Here is a 15,172-nt window from a genome sequence, read left to right on the forward strand (position 1 = left end):
TTTTTTTTTAGTCTAGACAAGTTTTTTTTAATACAGCCTGCTTATGAATTTGTCATCTATTTTAGACCATTATCTCTGCTTTACTTCTCCAACAGTGACTTGAGTCTTGGTGGTCTTTGAATGTTCAGCTTGCCTTTTCTTTGCAACCACTTTATAGCTTCATTCTGTAAAGTTTAGGAATAGAGAAAATATAAAATGTGCAGCCTGGGACTAATATTAGAAGAGTTTCATTTTGGAAAACTTGGAACTTTTCCCTGCCTGGGAGAGGCCCAGGATACTAGGATGCAGTATATATGTTTTGAAATGCTTGGCAAGCTTCCTGCTCTCCCTCAAATGTCTGCCCTCTGGTATTTCTGGCTGGCAGTCTACCTGGCTGGTGGGCTGTTTAGCATCTTAGGCTTTTGTCCAAGTAAATTCACAATACAACTAAAAGTTAAGTGGGACAATCCAACCATCTATCAGGATTTTATTTATTTGACTTAGTTTGGCATTATGTTGACACCCACGAGTTTATATGTCGTTGCTAAAAGGTGCTCTTAAACTCTCTTTTGATTGTTTTTCTGGGGGAAAACTTTGTAGGTAATGTACTATTCAAAGCTGACTCACGAAGACATCATTCATTCTTGGAACTGGACGTCAGATATGCCTTTGGAGTGTACATCACATTATGTGAAGATTCGGTGTTATATTAATGTAGCACAGTTTGTTGGACCCAAGGACTGGAGTGACTGGAGCCCAGTAGAAGAGATCCCTGGTACGTTTGTTCCCTTTCCACCACATGGACGTTTATTGGTTTTTAAGAAGTAAGCCAAAGTCAGAGGAAAAATATTAGGCAGTGATGGGCTACTGCTTTTGGCAATGTTTTGGTGAGGTGCAATCATTACTAATGAAAGGTAGCAAGCATTGATTTGTATGCATTGCAGTGCCTCTCCACAAATTTCTCTGTTCAGTGTTGTGTCTATAGCAGATTATTCATGGGACGGTCTTTTGTTTGATTTTGTTTTCTGTTTTTCCTTCTCTGCTAGGAAAAGATACTGAGCCCAATGGGAATGGGGTGTTTCCTCAGGACACTGTGGTGGCAGTAGGTTCAGATGTGACAATTTGTTGTGTCCATGAAGAAGGACAGCAGATACAACGGATGACTTATGGACCAGACATATACCCGATGATAAATCTGAGCCGTCGAAGCAGTGCCATCAGAGTGCTAAATGCCAGTGCTTCAGACACCAGTGGGACCAATGTAGTGTGTATACTGTCTGAAGATGAGATGGAGGGAACTGTCTTGTTCGTAGGATGTATGTACCATTATGTTTACTAGCCTTAGGAAAATCAAAATAATTTTGAGGGTCTTAGGAATCTGCTAGGTATTGTGGCTTTTTTTTCCCTGGCCTTTGGTTTCTGAGGATGAGCCCATGGAGAAGATGCCAAGCCTGGGAGGATGAGGAGGTACCCATGTAAACCCTCTTCTCTCAGAACCTGGCTCAGTGCTTCTCTCCTTTATGTCTTTTTCTAACCTTCTCTGCGGTCTGGGATACTTAGTAGCCATACGGAGATTTGTCCTCAGTCTCTATCACTTAAGGTTTACATCTGTTCTGGTTTGGTGACAAGAGTAAGACCAATAATTGTAAGTGAAAACATTCGTTTATCAGCCAGTGAAATTAAGACAATAAGACAGTTAGACTTGCAACAACAACGCATGTGCCATGACAGTCGCTCCCTGGGAACTAATTACAGCAAAGGAACCCAGCTGACAGTTCCTCTTTCCTGGAGAATCTTCTAAACATTCTTTTAGTATTTTCTTTAAAGATACTGAGTCACTTGGTATCTTCTCTGTGTAACCATGCGGGCAGCAGCTGTATCTCTTCCAGATACAAACAACTCTTAAAACAAGTACCTGATTATTCTTTCCCATAATTGGTCACTTTAGAGCTTTATATATTTTCTCCAGGTTTGAGAGTTGCCGTCTTCCAGTAGGTGCCCATTAAAAGCCTGTTCCCCGTTACAAATGCCTGCCTTTGAACACAGGGTCCTTGGGGTTGAGGGAAGGGGGAGGAGAGACTGGACATTTTTGGTTTTTTGCTCGGGGATATGGTTTAGTAGTGGACAGGTGCAGTTAGACTTGATGATCTCACAGGTCTTTTCCAACCAAGCAACTCTGTGATTCTATGATTCTTACTGAAAGCGTGCACTGAGCTCCAAGCAGTGCCTCCCATCATTGACTATGTGTATTAAGTGTGTGGTAGCAAATGCAAAACAGAGTCCAGCCTTTTAAGACTTCTCAGTGGGATGCCATTTTTACATTATTTGTGCAATATTTAGTTTTGTGGGAGAATCTTTTCGGTAAATAATTCAGTGGTTTGTGATTGAAGGCTGTGATAATCCCACAGATTTCTCACATACAGTGTTTTTTGAAGAACTGGGATGTGGTGAAGTGTGTTTCTTGCCAGTGTTTCATCTTGTGATACCCACTTAATGGGAAGGGGGAGGACTTGTCACAATGCTCTTGCTGATGAGAGACATTTAGAGAAGAAAAGACAGAAAAAGTAAATGTGCACACACATCACCTTGTATAAGCCTAGGTCTGGCAAAATAAATGTTTGTTTTGGCCCACTGCTCATGATCTGAACCGAGCCTGCCACTGTTGCCTCTTGCATTACTGCCCCTTCTCTAGGGCAACTACATGTATATTATTGTGCTAACTTTTGGAGAAAAGTGTATGAGACTTGAAGTGCTTTGCTTAATCTTACATTAGTGTGGTCTCTATGTTGGGAGCATTGCTCTTCTTCTCCTGGTAGGCACTCAACACTGCTCTAGTATGGAAGCAGAGAACTAGCTTTAACATCAAAGGATGGGCACTTTCAAAGCAACGGTGAAGAGGGCAAGCCATTCAGGGCTTGCTTTAACTTTCTTATTCAGTGGAATTCATGCTAAAGGCAACATCTTGAGATGACTTTCTTAGAGAATTCAAACAGTGGTGGGCTGGCATGTAAGAAAATGTGATGCACAGCTGACAGCATTCCTGCATTGCTTAGTGGCTAAACTGATGCTCAGAATTTTGGAAAAGACTTGGCAGAGTTTCACTGAAACACTTCCAGGTCAGAGCCTGGAGCTTGTGAACATATTTGCGTGTGATTTACCAGATTATCCACCCACTTAGAAGCCTAGAGTCAAGTGTTAGTCAGATGGGGCTGGTAGTAATTACCCATCTGCTCTGTCGGGATTTTGTAAAGTGTATTATTTGTGTCGTTGGAGCGTAATTATTACCATGTATTTGGGGACGTGCAATTTAGACCCAGCAAAAACAAATGGTGATGCTTTCAGGAAGCTATCATCCCAACTGTCACACAAGGATGGCGAAACATTCGCTAACTATTATCATTTCTTTTCATGCTACAGATGCCCCTGATATTCCCCAAAACCTCAGCTGTGAAACATCCAACTTCCTGACAATAAAGTGTACCTGGAAACCAGGCAGACCCAGTGGACTATATGGAAATCGAAAAACAAATTACAGTTTATTTGAAAGGTAAATCAGTTAAGCTTTAAAAGGAGTAAAAGGGTGGAACTGGAGTGTGTCCATCGCTGCCTGTGACAGACTTCACCATGCCTATTTAAATGAGATATTCTCCATTTTTCAGAGCCTAAAACACTTTTCAGGAATTTGTGGAAGCTGAAACTAAACTAAACTTGGAGAACCCTCGTCTCACTCTGCAAAATCCCAATGGGAATTAAGGATGCCTGTTCCCAGAAACTAGTGAACTCCTGAGAAAATAAGGCCTTAGTGTATCAGGCTGTTGCCAACGTATAGACTAAGGCCAATATGAAAATACAGCAAAATATCAGGAGTCATTTGCTAATTTAATTATTTTTTTTTAATACACAACCTGTATTAGATCACATGTTAGACATTTACTTAGCTTCTGGCGTGCAGGATGACAGAAACTGACTGGGGAACAACTGTAAGACAGGCCATGTGGCATTTCCCAAGTGCTACTAGGCAAAATAGCAATAAGCCTACAGCTGTTCTCCTCCCAGTATTAAGAACTAGAAAGTGTAGAGCAGGCAAAGTGCATATTACCTGGCAGACACTGACAGGGTCAAATAACACTGGCATCATCCACAGAAAGAAATGAAGACTGATGTCCTGCTAGTTAGTCTTAGATCATAAGCCATGTGAAAGCCTTTAAAAGTGAAGAATCATTGTTTTGGAACATCACTTGCAAATGGCATTCTTTGGTGATGGTGATTAGAATCAGTGAGGAGTCAACAAAATTCTGGTGTCAAGGAGGCTCCCACATAATGACTGAGGAGCGCTCAGCGAGCTGAGCCAGAAGAGGCCAGAGTCACACAGGCTGATGGAAATCAGGTCTCATGATGGCTTTGAAGCAAGTCAGAAGCACTGAGGATTGAATTAATGGTTACAGATGTCATTCAAGAGGCTAATGCTAAAAAAGTCATTGGGTAGGGTGCAAAGAGATGGACAAAACAGAGAAGGTATTCAAAGGAAAGGAGCTCCAGTCACTGGCTGCCCATACTCGGCTCATAAACAGGGATATAGTTCAGACTTGTTTCACTCAGCCCAAAGCAGTGAGATTAATGTCATGCACTTCAGGGTAAATATTCTCGTCTTTGTTCTCAGCCCACACTGAGCTATTGAAACAGAGAGTAAGGTGTGGAAAGAGCTCAGAGCTCAGCTACAACACAGTAAAAATGGTCAGAGGAAGGCACTTTAACTTGTGCTAACGATTGATTGTAATTGAAGAATCTATTATATATGTATGTACATTCAGACGCACACTTTAGATTTTTCTCTTGAAGGTACAACTGTGGTCTTGGCTGTTACTAGGCTGCCTTTCCTGCTTCTGATTAAAACATGTCAGGGGCTAGTATCCCAGGATAACAAAGCTTAGTTTAGATTTGGCAGGACTGATAGAAAGATGTATTGTGTCCATCTCCCTAGCTCAGAAAGCTATTAAGAACATTCTTTAAATGCAAATGTATGCTGATCTGAACAAAGATACTTTAAATCAGAATCTTAGTTGTGACTTGTGAGGTGGTTTTACAGGACCTACCTGTTTTCCAGGCTTTTGAAAAGTGAGAGGATGGAAATGTTATGCTAGTGGAAAAGAAGAGTTTCACATAAGAGCAGGGCAAGTCGTGACTGCAGCCACTTTAACCTGCGTTGTGGTGTTAGATATGCCTTTGCAATCAAATTCTATAAGCCATTTGTCAGTGAGCCCATCATTTAATCTGTTTTCAAGTCTAGACTTCTGACTGTTGCTAGAAATTATCTTGCTCAAAAATTTAATTGTGTTTCTCCCCTCTTTTTATTTTGTAGAATATCTGGTAAAAATGTTTCATGCAAAGTCGATGAAATGAACAGAGAGCGTGTCTGTGGCTTTCCAGTGTTGGGTGATCAAAACATCTACGATTTTGTATTAGGTGTCTCCAATCCTATTGGGCAAACAGAGTCATCGCTTTTGGTTGATTTAACTAAAAGAGGTAACACTTAAGAATTACAAAGGCAAAAATGTATGTTTACTGTATGCTAATCATGTATTTGGTTTGGGTTTGAAGAACTCTGACATGATATACTGGCCATTATTTTGCTTTATTGTCACCAGCGTCTCAGTGTGTTTGACAATTTGAACTTGGAAAGAAAAAAGTGTAGGACATATCATGAGGCAATGATTAAGTGTATAGTGAGAAGCCAGCTCTTAACTGCAGTGCTACCATATTGGATACATTACTTAGTGGATAAATACTGCTTGTGATCTAATAATTAGTCAGCTGCTGCTTCATATTCTATTACACAGTAATAATTAAAATTTAGGTGTAACTTCATGAACTGTATATGAATCTGTTTTTCAGTGTGTGCTTATCAGGCAAAGTATTACGCAGTTTTAAAACAGCAGGATTTGGAACATTAAAACTGTGGTACTAAAAGATAACAGATAATAGCATAAGAATTACCTGTTATTGGTAATAGCCATGATCACTTGCTGCCATGCCTTGTAGAAAAAATAACTTCTTTGATTAGACCCTCAATTTAAACAAGGAAAGGGAGAAGATGACCACCTTTCTAGCAGTATTTTCTCCATCCTTTTTTCTTTTGCCTCCATAATCACAGCTGAGGATTATGGACTTCTTAATGGTTACAGCATTCTGCTATTTTCTCAGAAAAACTGAATTTAAACATGAAAGTGGTGCACGTTTTTTTGTCAATGACCCAGTTCAAGCCCGAGATAAGAATTTGCAGGGTACGTTTGCAGGTCTTACAAAAGCATAACTTGTTTCTGTTAATTATAAAGTCAGTGATTTTGCTCCCAGTCAATATGACTGCTAGTTCCTATTTGTTTCCTTTCTTTCCTTCACTGTCCACTTTATTTCCAATATAAAGTACCTATTTTCTTAAGAGTAACTGGACCAATTCCAACAATAGAGATTTTTTTTTTTTGTCTCATAGCTTCATATAGTAGTGCTGAATATTATTGAAAAATTCTGTGAAGGAAGTTTTGGGGAGAGAGAGGTAACTCAGGACCCCTTCCCTGTCCTAGTGTGCAGATTTTAATTTCTAGCTTAGAAAGTTCTCAGAAGGTTAATAAAGTTGAGTGAATTTAATCTGTCACTGTAGTCATCTGAAGTAGCTTGTGTTTACCTTTTTTTGGTAACGTCAGTAGGAGGAAAAATATTTTTCAGTGTCTCAAACTCCTTATCACATATTCCAGTATACTCAGCCTCAAGTAAATCTCTTTCCATGTTTGGTAGCTGAGAAGAGCGTCAGGAATGAGATTGCTTGTAGTTGCCTTCCTGGTACCAGCTGTTCTAGTTGTTGATCAGATCACTTATTTATCCTTCTGATTATCACTGATCTTTTAAAATCAGAGTTTTCTGAAATAAGGTGAATGTTTTTTTTCTGAGAACTGAAGGTTTTTTCTTTATTTTTAAGTTCATCCAAAATCTCCAGAAAAATTAACTGTTTCTGGAAACAGCTCTACAAGTGTCCGTCTGCATTGGTTTATAAATGGCAGCTTTGCTGAGGTCAGGCTTCTGTGTCAAATTGAAATTAGCAGTGGTCACTATGAGCGAAAACTGGTAAGTGTTGCTTTTAACGGATTTCTTGTTTTGGCTCCAATGTTATCATTTTCTCTTGAACTAATCATATTTCAAATTCTTTTCTCTCTTAAGTGCTTCATTCTTATCATCTTACTGAGTGATGAATGTAATAAAGAGTAGAAGTTCATCTAAAATCAGAGAAAGTTCTATTCATCTCTGTTATTGCCTGCTTTCTCTTTTTTTTTTTTTTGATTGATTTTAAACAGTTTAGAGAAGGTCAAGTTACTCACCATGTTATTTGGTGCTCAGAGGGTGCATAGTGCTTTATACTGACCCTTTAGGTAACAGCCCTCATGCTCTGTCCTTTCTGGTGCAAACTGTATTAACACACACTTGTTCCAGGATGCACTGATGCCTTGCAGACTTCCACAGTGCTTGTTTTGGATTACCTCTTGCAGTCAGTCATTTAATTCCTTTTTTTTTTCACCCTCAGAGAACAGTTCATTTGTTTTCTGTCAGCAATTGACGTGCATGTGGCTGTTATAGGGAGCTGCTAAACGTGCTTGTATACCAGCAATGCAGAGGCAGGAGAGGGAAGGATTCTCCCACTGGGCGTGCCAGTAGGTAATCCCCAGTGAAGACGTCTGCAGCTGGAGAGAAGATGGTATTTCTGGGTGGGGTTCAGATTTCTCAGCACTGAGGCTTCCAGCAACTGCCCAGCTTTGGTACTGTGCATCACTGACTGGAGCCACAGATTTACTCTGCAAACTGTCAGAGAAGCTTGGGATACTAATTTAGACACCAGCATCAAATACTGAGTGTAGGTGCTGAGAATATACCCTCTTCTTCCATGTTGCCTAACTTAGTGTGGGGTGTGAACTGTGTCATTTGGGAAGCCTAGTGGCAGAACTACATGTTCAGTTGGCCTGAGGCTTACCCCGGATTCCATGTTTGTGTGTTCAGATGGGGTATCTCTGGTCAGCTTCAGTAGGCACGTGCAGACAGCCTGAATTTGTAATTTAAGAACATGAACCTCAGCGGCTGGTTTTTACAACACTTGTTTGATTTTTTTTTTTTTAGCTGGAGTGTTTTATTACCCACCGCACTTAGTTGCTGGTTGGGCACAGCTGTTGGGCACAACCTTGGATAAAGTCACTCTAGCCACAGAAGTGTTGCAGCTAAGACTAAAGATAATCATTATCTACATTGCCTCTAAAATAATAGGGTGATAGCTAATGCATTATCTATAAGAGTATTTTTAAAATACTTTCAGAACACTTAATGAGCGTGGAGGACTTAAGATTTTTTTTTTTATATTTTGTCTATAACATGATAAATAGCACCCAGAGAGCAGATACCACAAAGAAAATCGGATATATCTTTGGAATTAGCAGTAGAAGGAACTGGCTTTTAGATGTACCTAACAGCTCTGACAGATGAGCTCTGCTGGATTTTCATGTATGGTCTGATATAGTATCACACGCAGTTGTCTGCATTTCTATGCTCTCAATAGTTACTGTCTCTGAAGCAGTCAGCAGGGGAAGCAAACACCTGAATATCACCTACCTCCAGCTCAGTTAGCTTCACTGCTAAAAAAGTAGGCTTACACAGTTCTGCTCAGCCAGAGTTAAGCTGCTCAAATTCTGGGACACAAATTTGCTTGTAAACTGTGCTACCAGGTCAGTCATCTGGGGTGGTGGGAGATGCCATGGTCTTATGCTGCCACAGCAGTTTGTTTCGCTGCACCTGTATCAGAACCCTAAGCTACAGATATTTTTAAACACAGCAACCAGCTCAGCAGAAACTTTTACAGCCTTATTATGCTGTCTATGGTTGCTTAATAAAAAACCTCCAAGAGTTCCCTGTAACAACCAAAAGTAGCTGTGAAATTGTTATAGGGTTTTACATGGCATTTTGAAGATGTTTTCAGAAGCTTTTCCATCCATCTGAGTAATTGTTGCCTTTTTTTTGTATTTTTCAAGTTGTCATTTGGCCTTAGAAATACACAACTAGTTGCAGCCTAAAGTCACTTGGAGTCCAGTTTTTGGCAGGTGTGATGCACATGTGTTATAATTAGATTCAGTCAAAAATATTCCCAGGCTGAGTGTTTCTTTATGTAATCATGAAACTGAAACAGTCCCTGAACTTGCACCATTTTAAGAATAACAACAGACTGTTCCTGTCAGAAGAGCTGTGAACAGAGGTCACCTGGGTAAGACTTGAATGCTATCTGTTAAAGGAAAAAAGACCGCATAGGAAGAAGACTGCATGGTAAGACTCTTGCTCAGATAGGCTGTTTTTAGCGTGCTTCTGTGTCTGATGTACATATGCACCTAATCTGATGTACATATGCACAGTGGAAGCGCAGGTTCTGAATACCAGAGAGAAAATCCTGATCTGCTTCATGTGAGCAGAAGTTTTGCTGCATATGAGAGAGAGGAGGACTGGGCAGGATAGATGGGAAGCAAAATCCTGCAAGTGTGTACAGAGCTTGTCCTGTTGAAGGCTCATCAGTGCTATCTCTCCTTTTCACATCTCACATCTGAAAGGTGCACCTACTATGGTACTTCAATGTCTGTGCTATATATGACATCATTTTGGCAGACTTATGAAAAAGCTTCCTTTGTTTAGGCTGCCTGCATAGGAAATATTTTTCTTTTTCATTAACTTCTTTGTAGGGATTGACAACAGCTCTTTTTCACATTGTTGGTGTTCTTGGGGAAAAAACCCACCTTTTTAGGCGTTGACTTTCAGCATAATGTAGGAGCAAAAAATAGGTATGTATCATGTCAATTTCTGTAATTTTTTAACAGCACAATGTCACCATGCCTGGTGGAAACTTCTCAGCTTACACAGCTCAGCTGAATGCATTGCACCCATATACCAAATACTGGTTCAGTGTGCGCTGTTCAGCTGCTGACCACTTCTGGAGGTGGAGTGACTGGAGCAGAGTAGAGGAGCACACAACACTGGAAGCCCGTGAGTTTATCATTCTTTGACGATAAAATGTTGAACTTTTGAAGCCATATATTTTAAAACGAGCCGTCTAAAAAGCTAACTTTTTGGTAGGTGGTAAATTGTCTTGTATGCAACTTGGGAAAAAAAATCTCTTTTTTTTATCCTTAGCTCCATCACAAGGACCAGATATCTGGAGAGAGAGAAGTCCTTCTGGAAAAAGTCTAAAAATCTTCTGGAAGGTACATAGGACACTTATGTTTTAAAACAATACGTAATATATCTATGAAAAACTTATTTCCTTACACATTTACATGAGTGAAGTTGATAGTCAATATACTGGACTGCATTTCTTAACTTTTAATAGAATCATCCATTGAGATGAATATTATTCACTAAATGAGAAAATTATTAAAATTTTGTAATTTAAGTGTTACACTGAGAAGCACTTTATATAAAGGATTAGATTTCTAGTATACTTCTGCTGAAAATTAAAAGGTTATGAACTTACGTCTGAATTTTCAAAGTCAGGCTTGAGTAACATTCTTTTCTGCCTCATACTCCTATGCAGTCATGAGACTAGATCAGCACATTAGATTTGCATTATGACCATGACTTCTTTTGTTTATTGCATTTTCATTTTAATGCACTCTTTGTCTGTTCATAGCCTTTATCCCTTTCTGAAGCTAATGGAAAAATTGTGTCTCATGAAGTATCCTGCTACCAGCTAGAGACACCACTGGAGTTTAAAGAAGTCACTGAACCCTCAAACAGTACTGAGATAAGACTTGGAAAAAATGACTGTGTCATTAGCGTTGTAGCCAAAAACCATGCAGGCTCATCTCCTCCTTCGAGAATAACGAGCGTAGAACTTCCAAATGGTGAGTGGTCCCATCAGAGAAATAAACATGTTCAAAGCTTGGGGGATACCTGGGCTAGATTGTTTACTGAAAAATAAGATGATATGTGCTTTGTTTGTGTTTCGTTTCTGGTTTATTTCCCTATCCAAATCTGTTGGGTAGAGGAAAAAAAAATTGCTGTTTTGCTTTTAGAGTAACATCTCACTTATTAATTGTGCTCTCTGCATAATAGAGGGGTGATAGTATGCAGTCTCTGCAACTATGTTGCTCTTTTCTGGAGATCTCACAGGGACAGCAAGAATAATGCTTTGAACATTAGTTCAGTCTCTGCTGTTTAGAGAGATAGATTAATTTCTGTGTGCTCTTGTTGAGATGCTGAGAAGTGTTATATACTTAAGAGAATCAGAATATTTTAGGGATATTCTATGGCTTTTTCAGAGGAGAATTGTCAGTTCAGTGCTTGTGATCTCTAGAATATTAATTGGGCTTGTTGGTTTGAAATGTTGGCATCCTTGTGCTAGGAGCTGGGGCTTGAAAAGGAGGTAGGATTTTAGCTTCCCAATTAAAGCATTACCACTCTCGCTGTGGGCTTTTGTAAATGAAAATAGCTGAGCCAGAAAATGATTTTCTGCTCCTACCACTGAGCTTGGGGAGGAGATAATGATTGCATGTGGCTTTTGAGAGTCTGTGCTTCCCTGCATGCCAGGAGGAGCGCAGTCTTCTAAAGTCCAAGCCTTTAGCTCTAGATCTGCCTGATGCTTTGCAAGGAAAATAGATTTACACAGCAGGGCCTCTCTCTATTTGCCGGGAGCATGTATGGTGCTGTTTCTCCTTCTCCATTCCGAGAACAGGCATCATGGTCACTTTCTTGCAGCTCACATTCTGATAAGACAGTGCTGTCTCTTGCAGGATAAAACGTGCTTTGACTGAGATTAACAGTGAAAGAAAAAATGAGTTTATTTCTATACAAAGGAAACCATTATTCTAAATGTTTCTTGTGCTTCTCTTAAACACTAGTACCTAAAATATATTCTTAGTCAGTATCTAAAATATATTCTTTCCCTTGGAGGGAAAAGTAATTGTATGGGACAGTTGAATGAATGAAAATGCTTTTATAGCTCTCCATCAGCAGTGAAAGAACAAGACTCTTAGAGTCAGGGAGGTCTCTGTAATATGTGTGTGATGTGGGACAGCTGATGGCAGCTGGAGCTTTGCATTCATTTGTAGCTTTCTCTCAGATGTCTGAGGTTCCCTTTGGTGTTACCCAACTTGTACTCGTTGAAGATTTGCTCCCAAGTTGGTATAGGAATTATCTGAGTCACTGACTGGAGTCATGAAAGATGACTCATTCACTGAACTGGATGACATTTCTGCCCAAACATCTTTTCTGGCTGCTTCCTGTGTACAGTCTGTAAGTGCTTTTAATGTCCGTAAAAGAGCGGCGGCTCTGAAGCTTTGAAATCTGCTGAGGTTTTGTGAAAACTGAAAGCACAAGCAATGGATACTCTGCCTTAATTTGTCAATTGTTTCTGAACAGCGCTCTGTAGAGAGTCAGTGCATATAATCTGGCTGTTACAGGCTCCCCTACCACAGTAGTACTGTAGTGCTAGTAGTTATTTCTGCTAGTCTACCTTGCTGCTATAAATACACCAAAATTAACAGTACTGCCCTGGGTAAATTTGTAGTCATGTGGTTCAGGAAATAAAATTGAGTGTGTTGTATTTAAGCATTTTTTAGAGAGTATGTGCTCACTGTCAGTAAAAAGTCTTTCCTGTAAATAGGAAGGTTAAAGCAGTCTAATGAGAAATATGCCTTGTTCCAGCGTCATAGAAGTGTGGTTTCACTGGATACATAGTAGTGGTTTAGGTAAAAGTATTGAAAGGCTTCTGGAGTTGACTTTTTACTTTTTAATCATGTGTGTCTTTCTTGACATGAGCAAGCTAGGAAAGGATTGTAGACTTAGCTGTATGTTAAGATTATTTGGAAATGATCGTAAAACATTCACAGCATGTCTGTGAGAGCAAAGTTTTCACAGCAGTGCTTCTTAAAAACTGACCTTGCCCTTCAGCCTTCGATAGTTTATGGCTTTAATAACATGAAATAATAGACTCAATAGGGAGCGTAAATGAGAACACTGAAAAAGGAAAAACTAAAACCCTGAGATTGTTTTGCAGATCTGTCATGGGGCCTCAGCTGTTGTGGTGGCCTTTGGAAAACATCCCTTAGCTCAGCGGGGTCCCATCTGATGGACAGCCGTGGAGAGAAGCTGCGGGAATCAGGAGTTGTTCCCAGATCTGATCACTTCAAGGGCAGCTAAACCTTTGATAGTCAGAAACAAGAAAAACAGACTAAAGGCAAAGATTTTTATTATTTTTTTTTTCATTTACCCTTGGTAAACTGGAGCCTCCATAAAGCTCATGAGGGACCTGTCTTTGCTGTTGATTCTCTGTGAAGAATGGTGCCTGTGGTCAGGCGAGTGACAGCAAGACACCTCGAAAGAAAGACAAAGCAAAATGTTTGATGAAATGACAGCAGGAATTTATAGCTGGAGGCTCTAGCCAAATAGGTGTCGAGTCAGATTTGAACCTGACATCTACTGTAAATCCTTACCTTGAAAACGTGTTTTTTTAAGCCAGTTCTGAGTTGTGCATTTCTCGTCATCATACTTAAGGCTGGCTGAGGGATTTGCTGCAGGCTATGTCTGATTTCCAGCACTTTAGAAAGCATAGCTGAGTGCACTGCTTCAAATTTCACAGTACCAGAAGCTCATTCTTAGAAATGACTGCAGTTTATAAAACCTTTGTTCTGTGGCTGGAAAGCTTTCTTCCACCTTGGAGTACAGATAAGTATCTGGTCTCTGATGGCTTTTTGTGCCGTCTTTGTTGCAGACAATGTCAAAACAGATCGGGCTATGGCAATGGGGAATGGAATTTATATTTCTTGGAATTCTTACCCCAACGTGACCTGTGGCTACATAGTAAAGTGGTGTCATTCATCTGGGTCTGAACTGTGTAGTGTGGACTGGCAGAAATTTCCTTCAAATACAACAGATGCAGTGATAAAGTCTGGTAAGTCAGAAATAATTTTTTGTTTCTTTCTGATTGAGAGCCTGAGCAGCATCTGGAATGAAAGCAACACCAGTGCTATGGTTGAAGATTGTTGCATTGATGTGTGCTTGTGTGTATAAATGAACCCCTTCTTGGTACTGTGTTTATCTTCATTTCATACACACCCTGGCCAAATCCAAATATCAGTCTTGACTTAACTGTTGTCATCCTGTGTTTATTAACTGTTTTGGAATTACGTCTTCTAGCTACACTTAGCAGCTTCCTAACTCAGCCTAATGCATAATGGTTATTCTAGGATTTGGGGGTTTTATGTCCTAAACATAAACAGAACTGCTTGGGATGAGGGGAAAACTAATCCTTTTTTTATGTTTTTATATGAGTCAGATTTTTTTAAGTGTGACCTCCATGTGTTGGCTTGTTGTCAGAAATTGAAATTCCTGGAACAGGGCACATTCCAGGTCTCTGGATGCTGGTGGGCAGTTCAGGGAAATGAAACTCAGCTGTGGTGCGACTAGTAGGAGCAGAAGAGGAAAGAAAGGACTCCAGTAAGATGTAGGATTTTTCTCTGCTGTCTAAAAGGGTATATGTTTGCTTTTTAGAAGAGTTTCATATGTAAAGTCTCCATTAATAAAAACAGCTTGGAGGTCTGTACATAGGAAAGTTGTGGGGAAGTGGGACCTAGGAGCAGGGGCAATACCTTTTCTGCTGGTAATTGCAGCACTGTGTCAGGTTGATTTTGTTAGTGCTAGGTTCAGCTTGGTTTTTCTAAGCAGATAATACAATGTCTGTCCAAGGATGCGCTGCTGTACACTTGAGCTTACCTAGGATGCTTATTGCAGCTCATTTATGGGAGTTAGAATGCTGCTAGGAATGGGCTCAACCTGGCAAATCCACCTCTGTGCTGAGTCCAGCCAAGAGAATCTCCCAGGCTAAACCTGAAGTCTTGTAAAACCCACTTGATTTCTGTTGAGTTTCACAGTGGCATCCTGCTTAGAAAAAGTCTTGAAAGTAATGTATAATCCTAGCTCGAGAAAATCTCATGAAGTAGTAAATTATTTACATGTTGTAGTGTCAAACACCTGTGCCTCTAATAAAATATGTAAAGTGGAAAGTTGATGATTATCTGTGCTTTGTAGAGTCCGTTGGGGCCTGGAATTCATTGCTGAGGTGCTTCACTTTCACTTTCAAGAGTTCTCTGAATTTCTTTTGGACTGTTGCTGTAATAAGTCTGGG

The 15,172-nt window shown here is 40.0% G+C and overlaps 1 protein-coding gene across 3 annotated transcripts in view; it reads left to right on the forward strand.

The window, feature by feature from the left end:
- LIFR (LIF receptor subunit alpha) overlaps positions 1 to 15,172 on the forward strand; it is a 96,821-nt gene that overhangs the window by 68,796 nt on the left and 12,853 nt on the right. For all 3 annotated transcript variants that reach the window (XM_069880080.1, XM_069880079.1, XM_069880081.1), the window contains 9 exons: positions 580 to 754; positions 1,026 to 1,295; positions 3,397 to 3,526; positions 5,339 to 5,502; positions 6,950 to 7,095; positions 9,870 to 10,035; positions 10,183 to 10,253; positions 10,679 to 10,892; positions 13,760 to 13,939. In XM_069880080.1, the coding sequence (XP_069736181.1) occupies positions 580 to 754; positions 1,026 to 1,295; positions 3,397 to 3,526; positions 5,339 to 5,502; positions 6,950 to 7,095; positions 9,870 to 10,035; positions 10,183 to 10,253; positions 10,679 to 10,892; positions 13,760 to 13,939 (1,516 nt within the window). The remainder of the gene's footprint in view (positions 1 to 579; positions 755 to 1,025; positions 1,296 to 3,396; positions 3,527 to 5,338; positions 5,503 to 6,949; positions 7,096 to 9,869; positions 10,036 to 10,182; positions 10,254 to 10,678; positions 10,893 to 13,759; positions 13,940 to 15,172) is intronic.

Source organism: Phaenicophaeus curvirostris, chromosome Z (assembly GCF_032191515.1).
Source record: "Phaenicophaeus curvirostris isolate KB17595 chromosome Z, BPBGC_Pcur_1.0, whole genome shotgun sequence".
Taxonomy (NCBI): domain Eukaryota; kingdom Metazoa; phylum Chordata; class Aves; order Cuculiformes; family Cuculidae; genus Phaenicophaeus; species Phaenicophaeus curvirostris.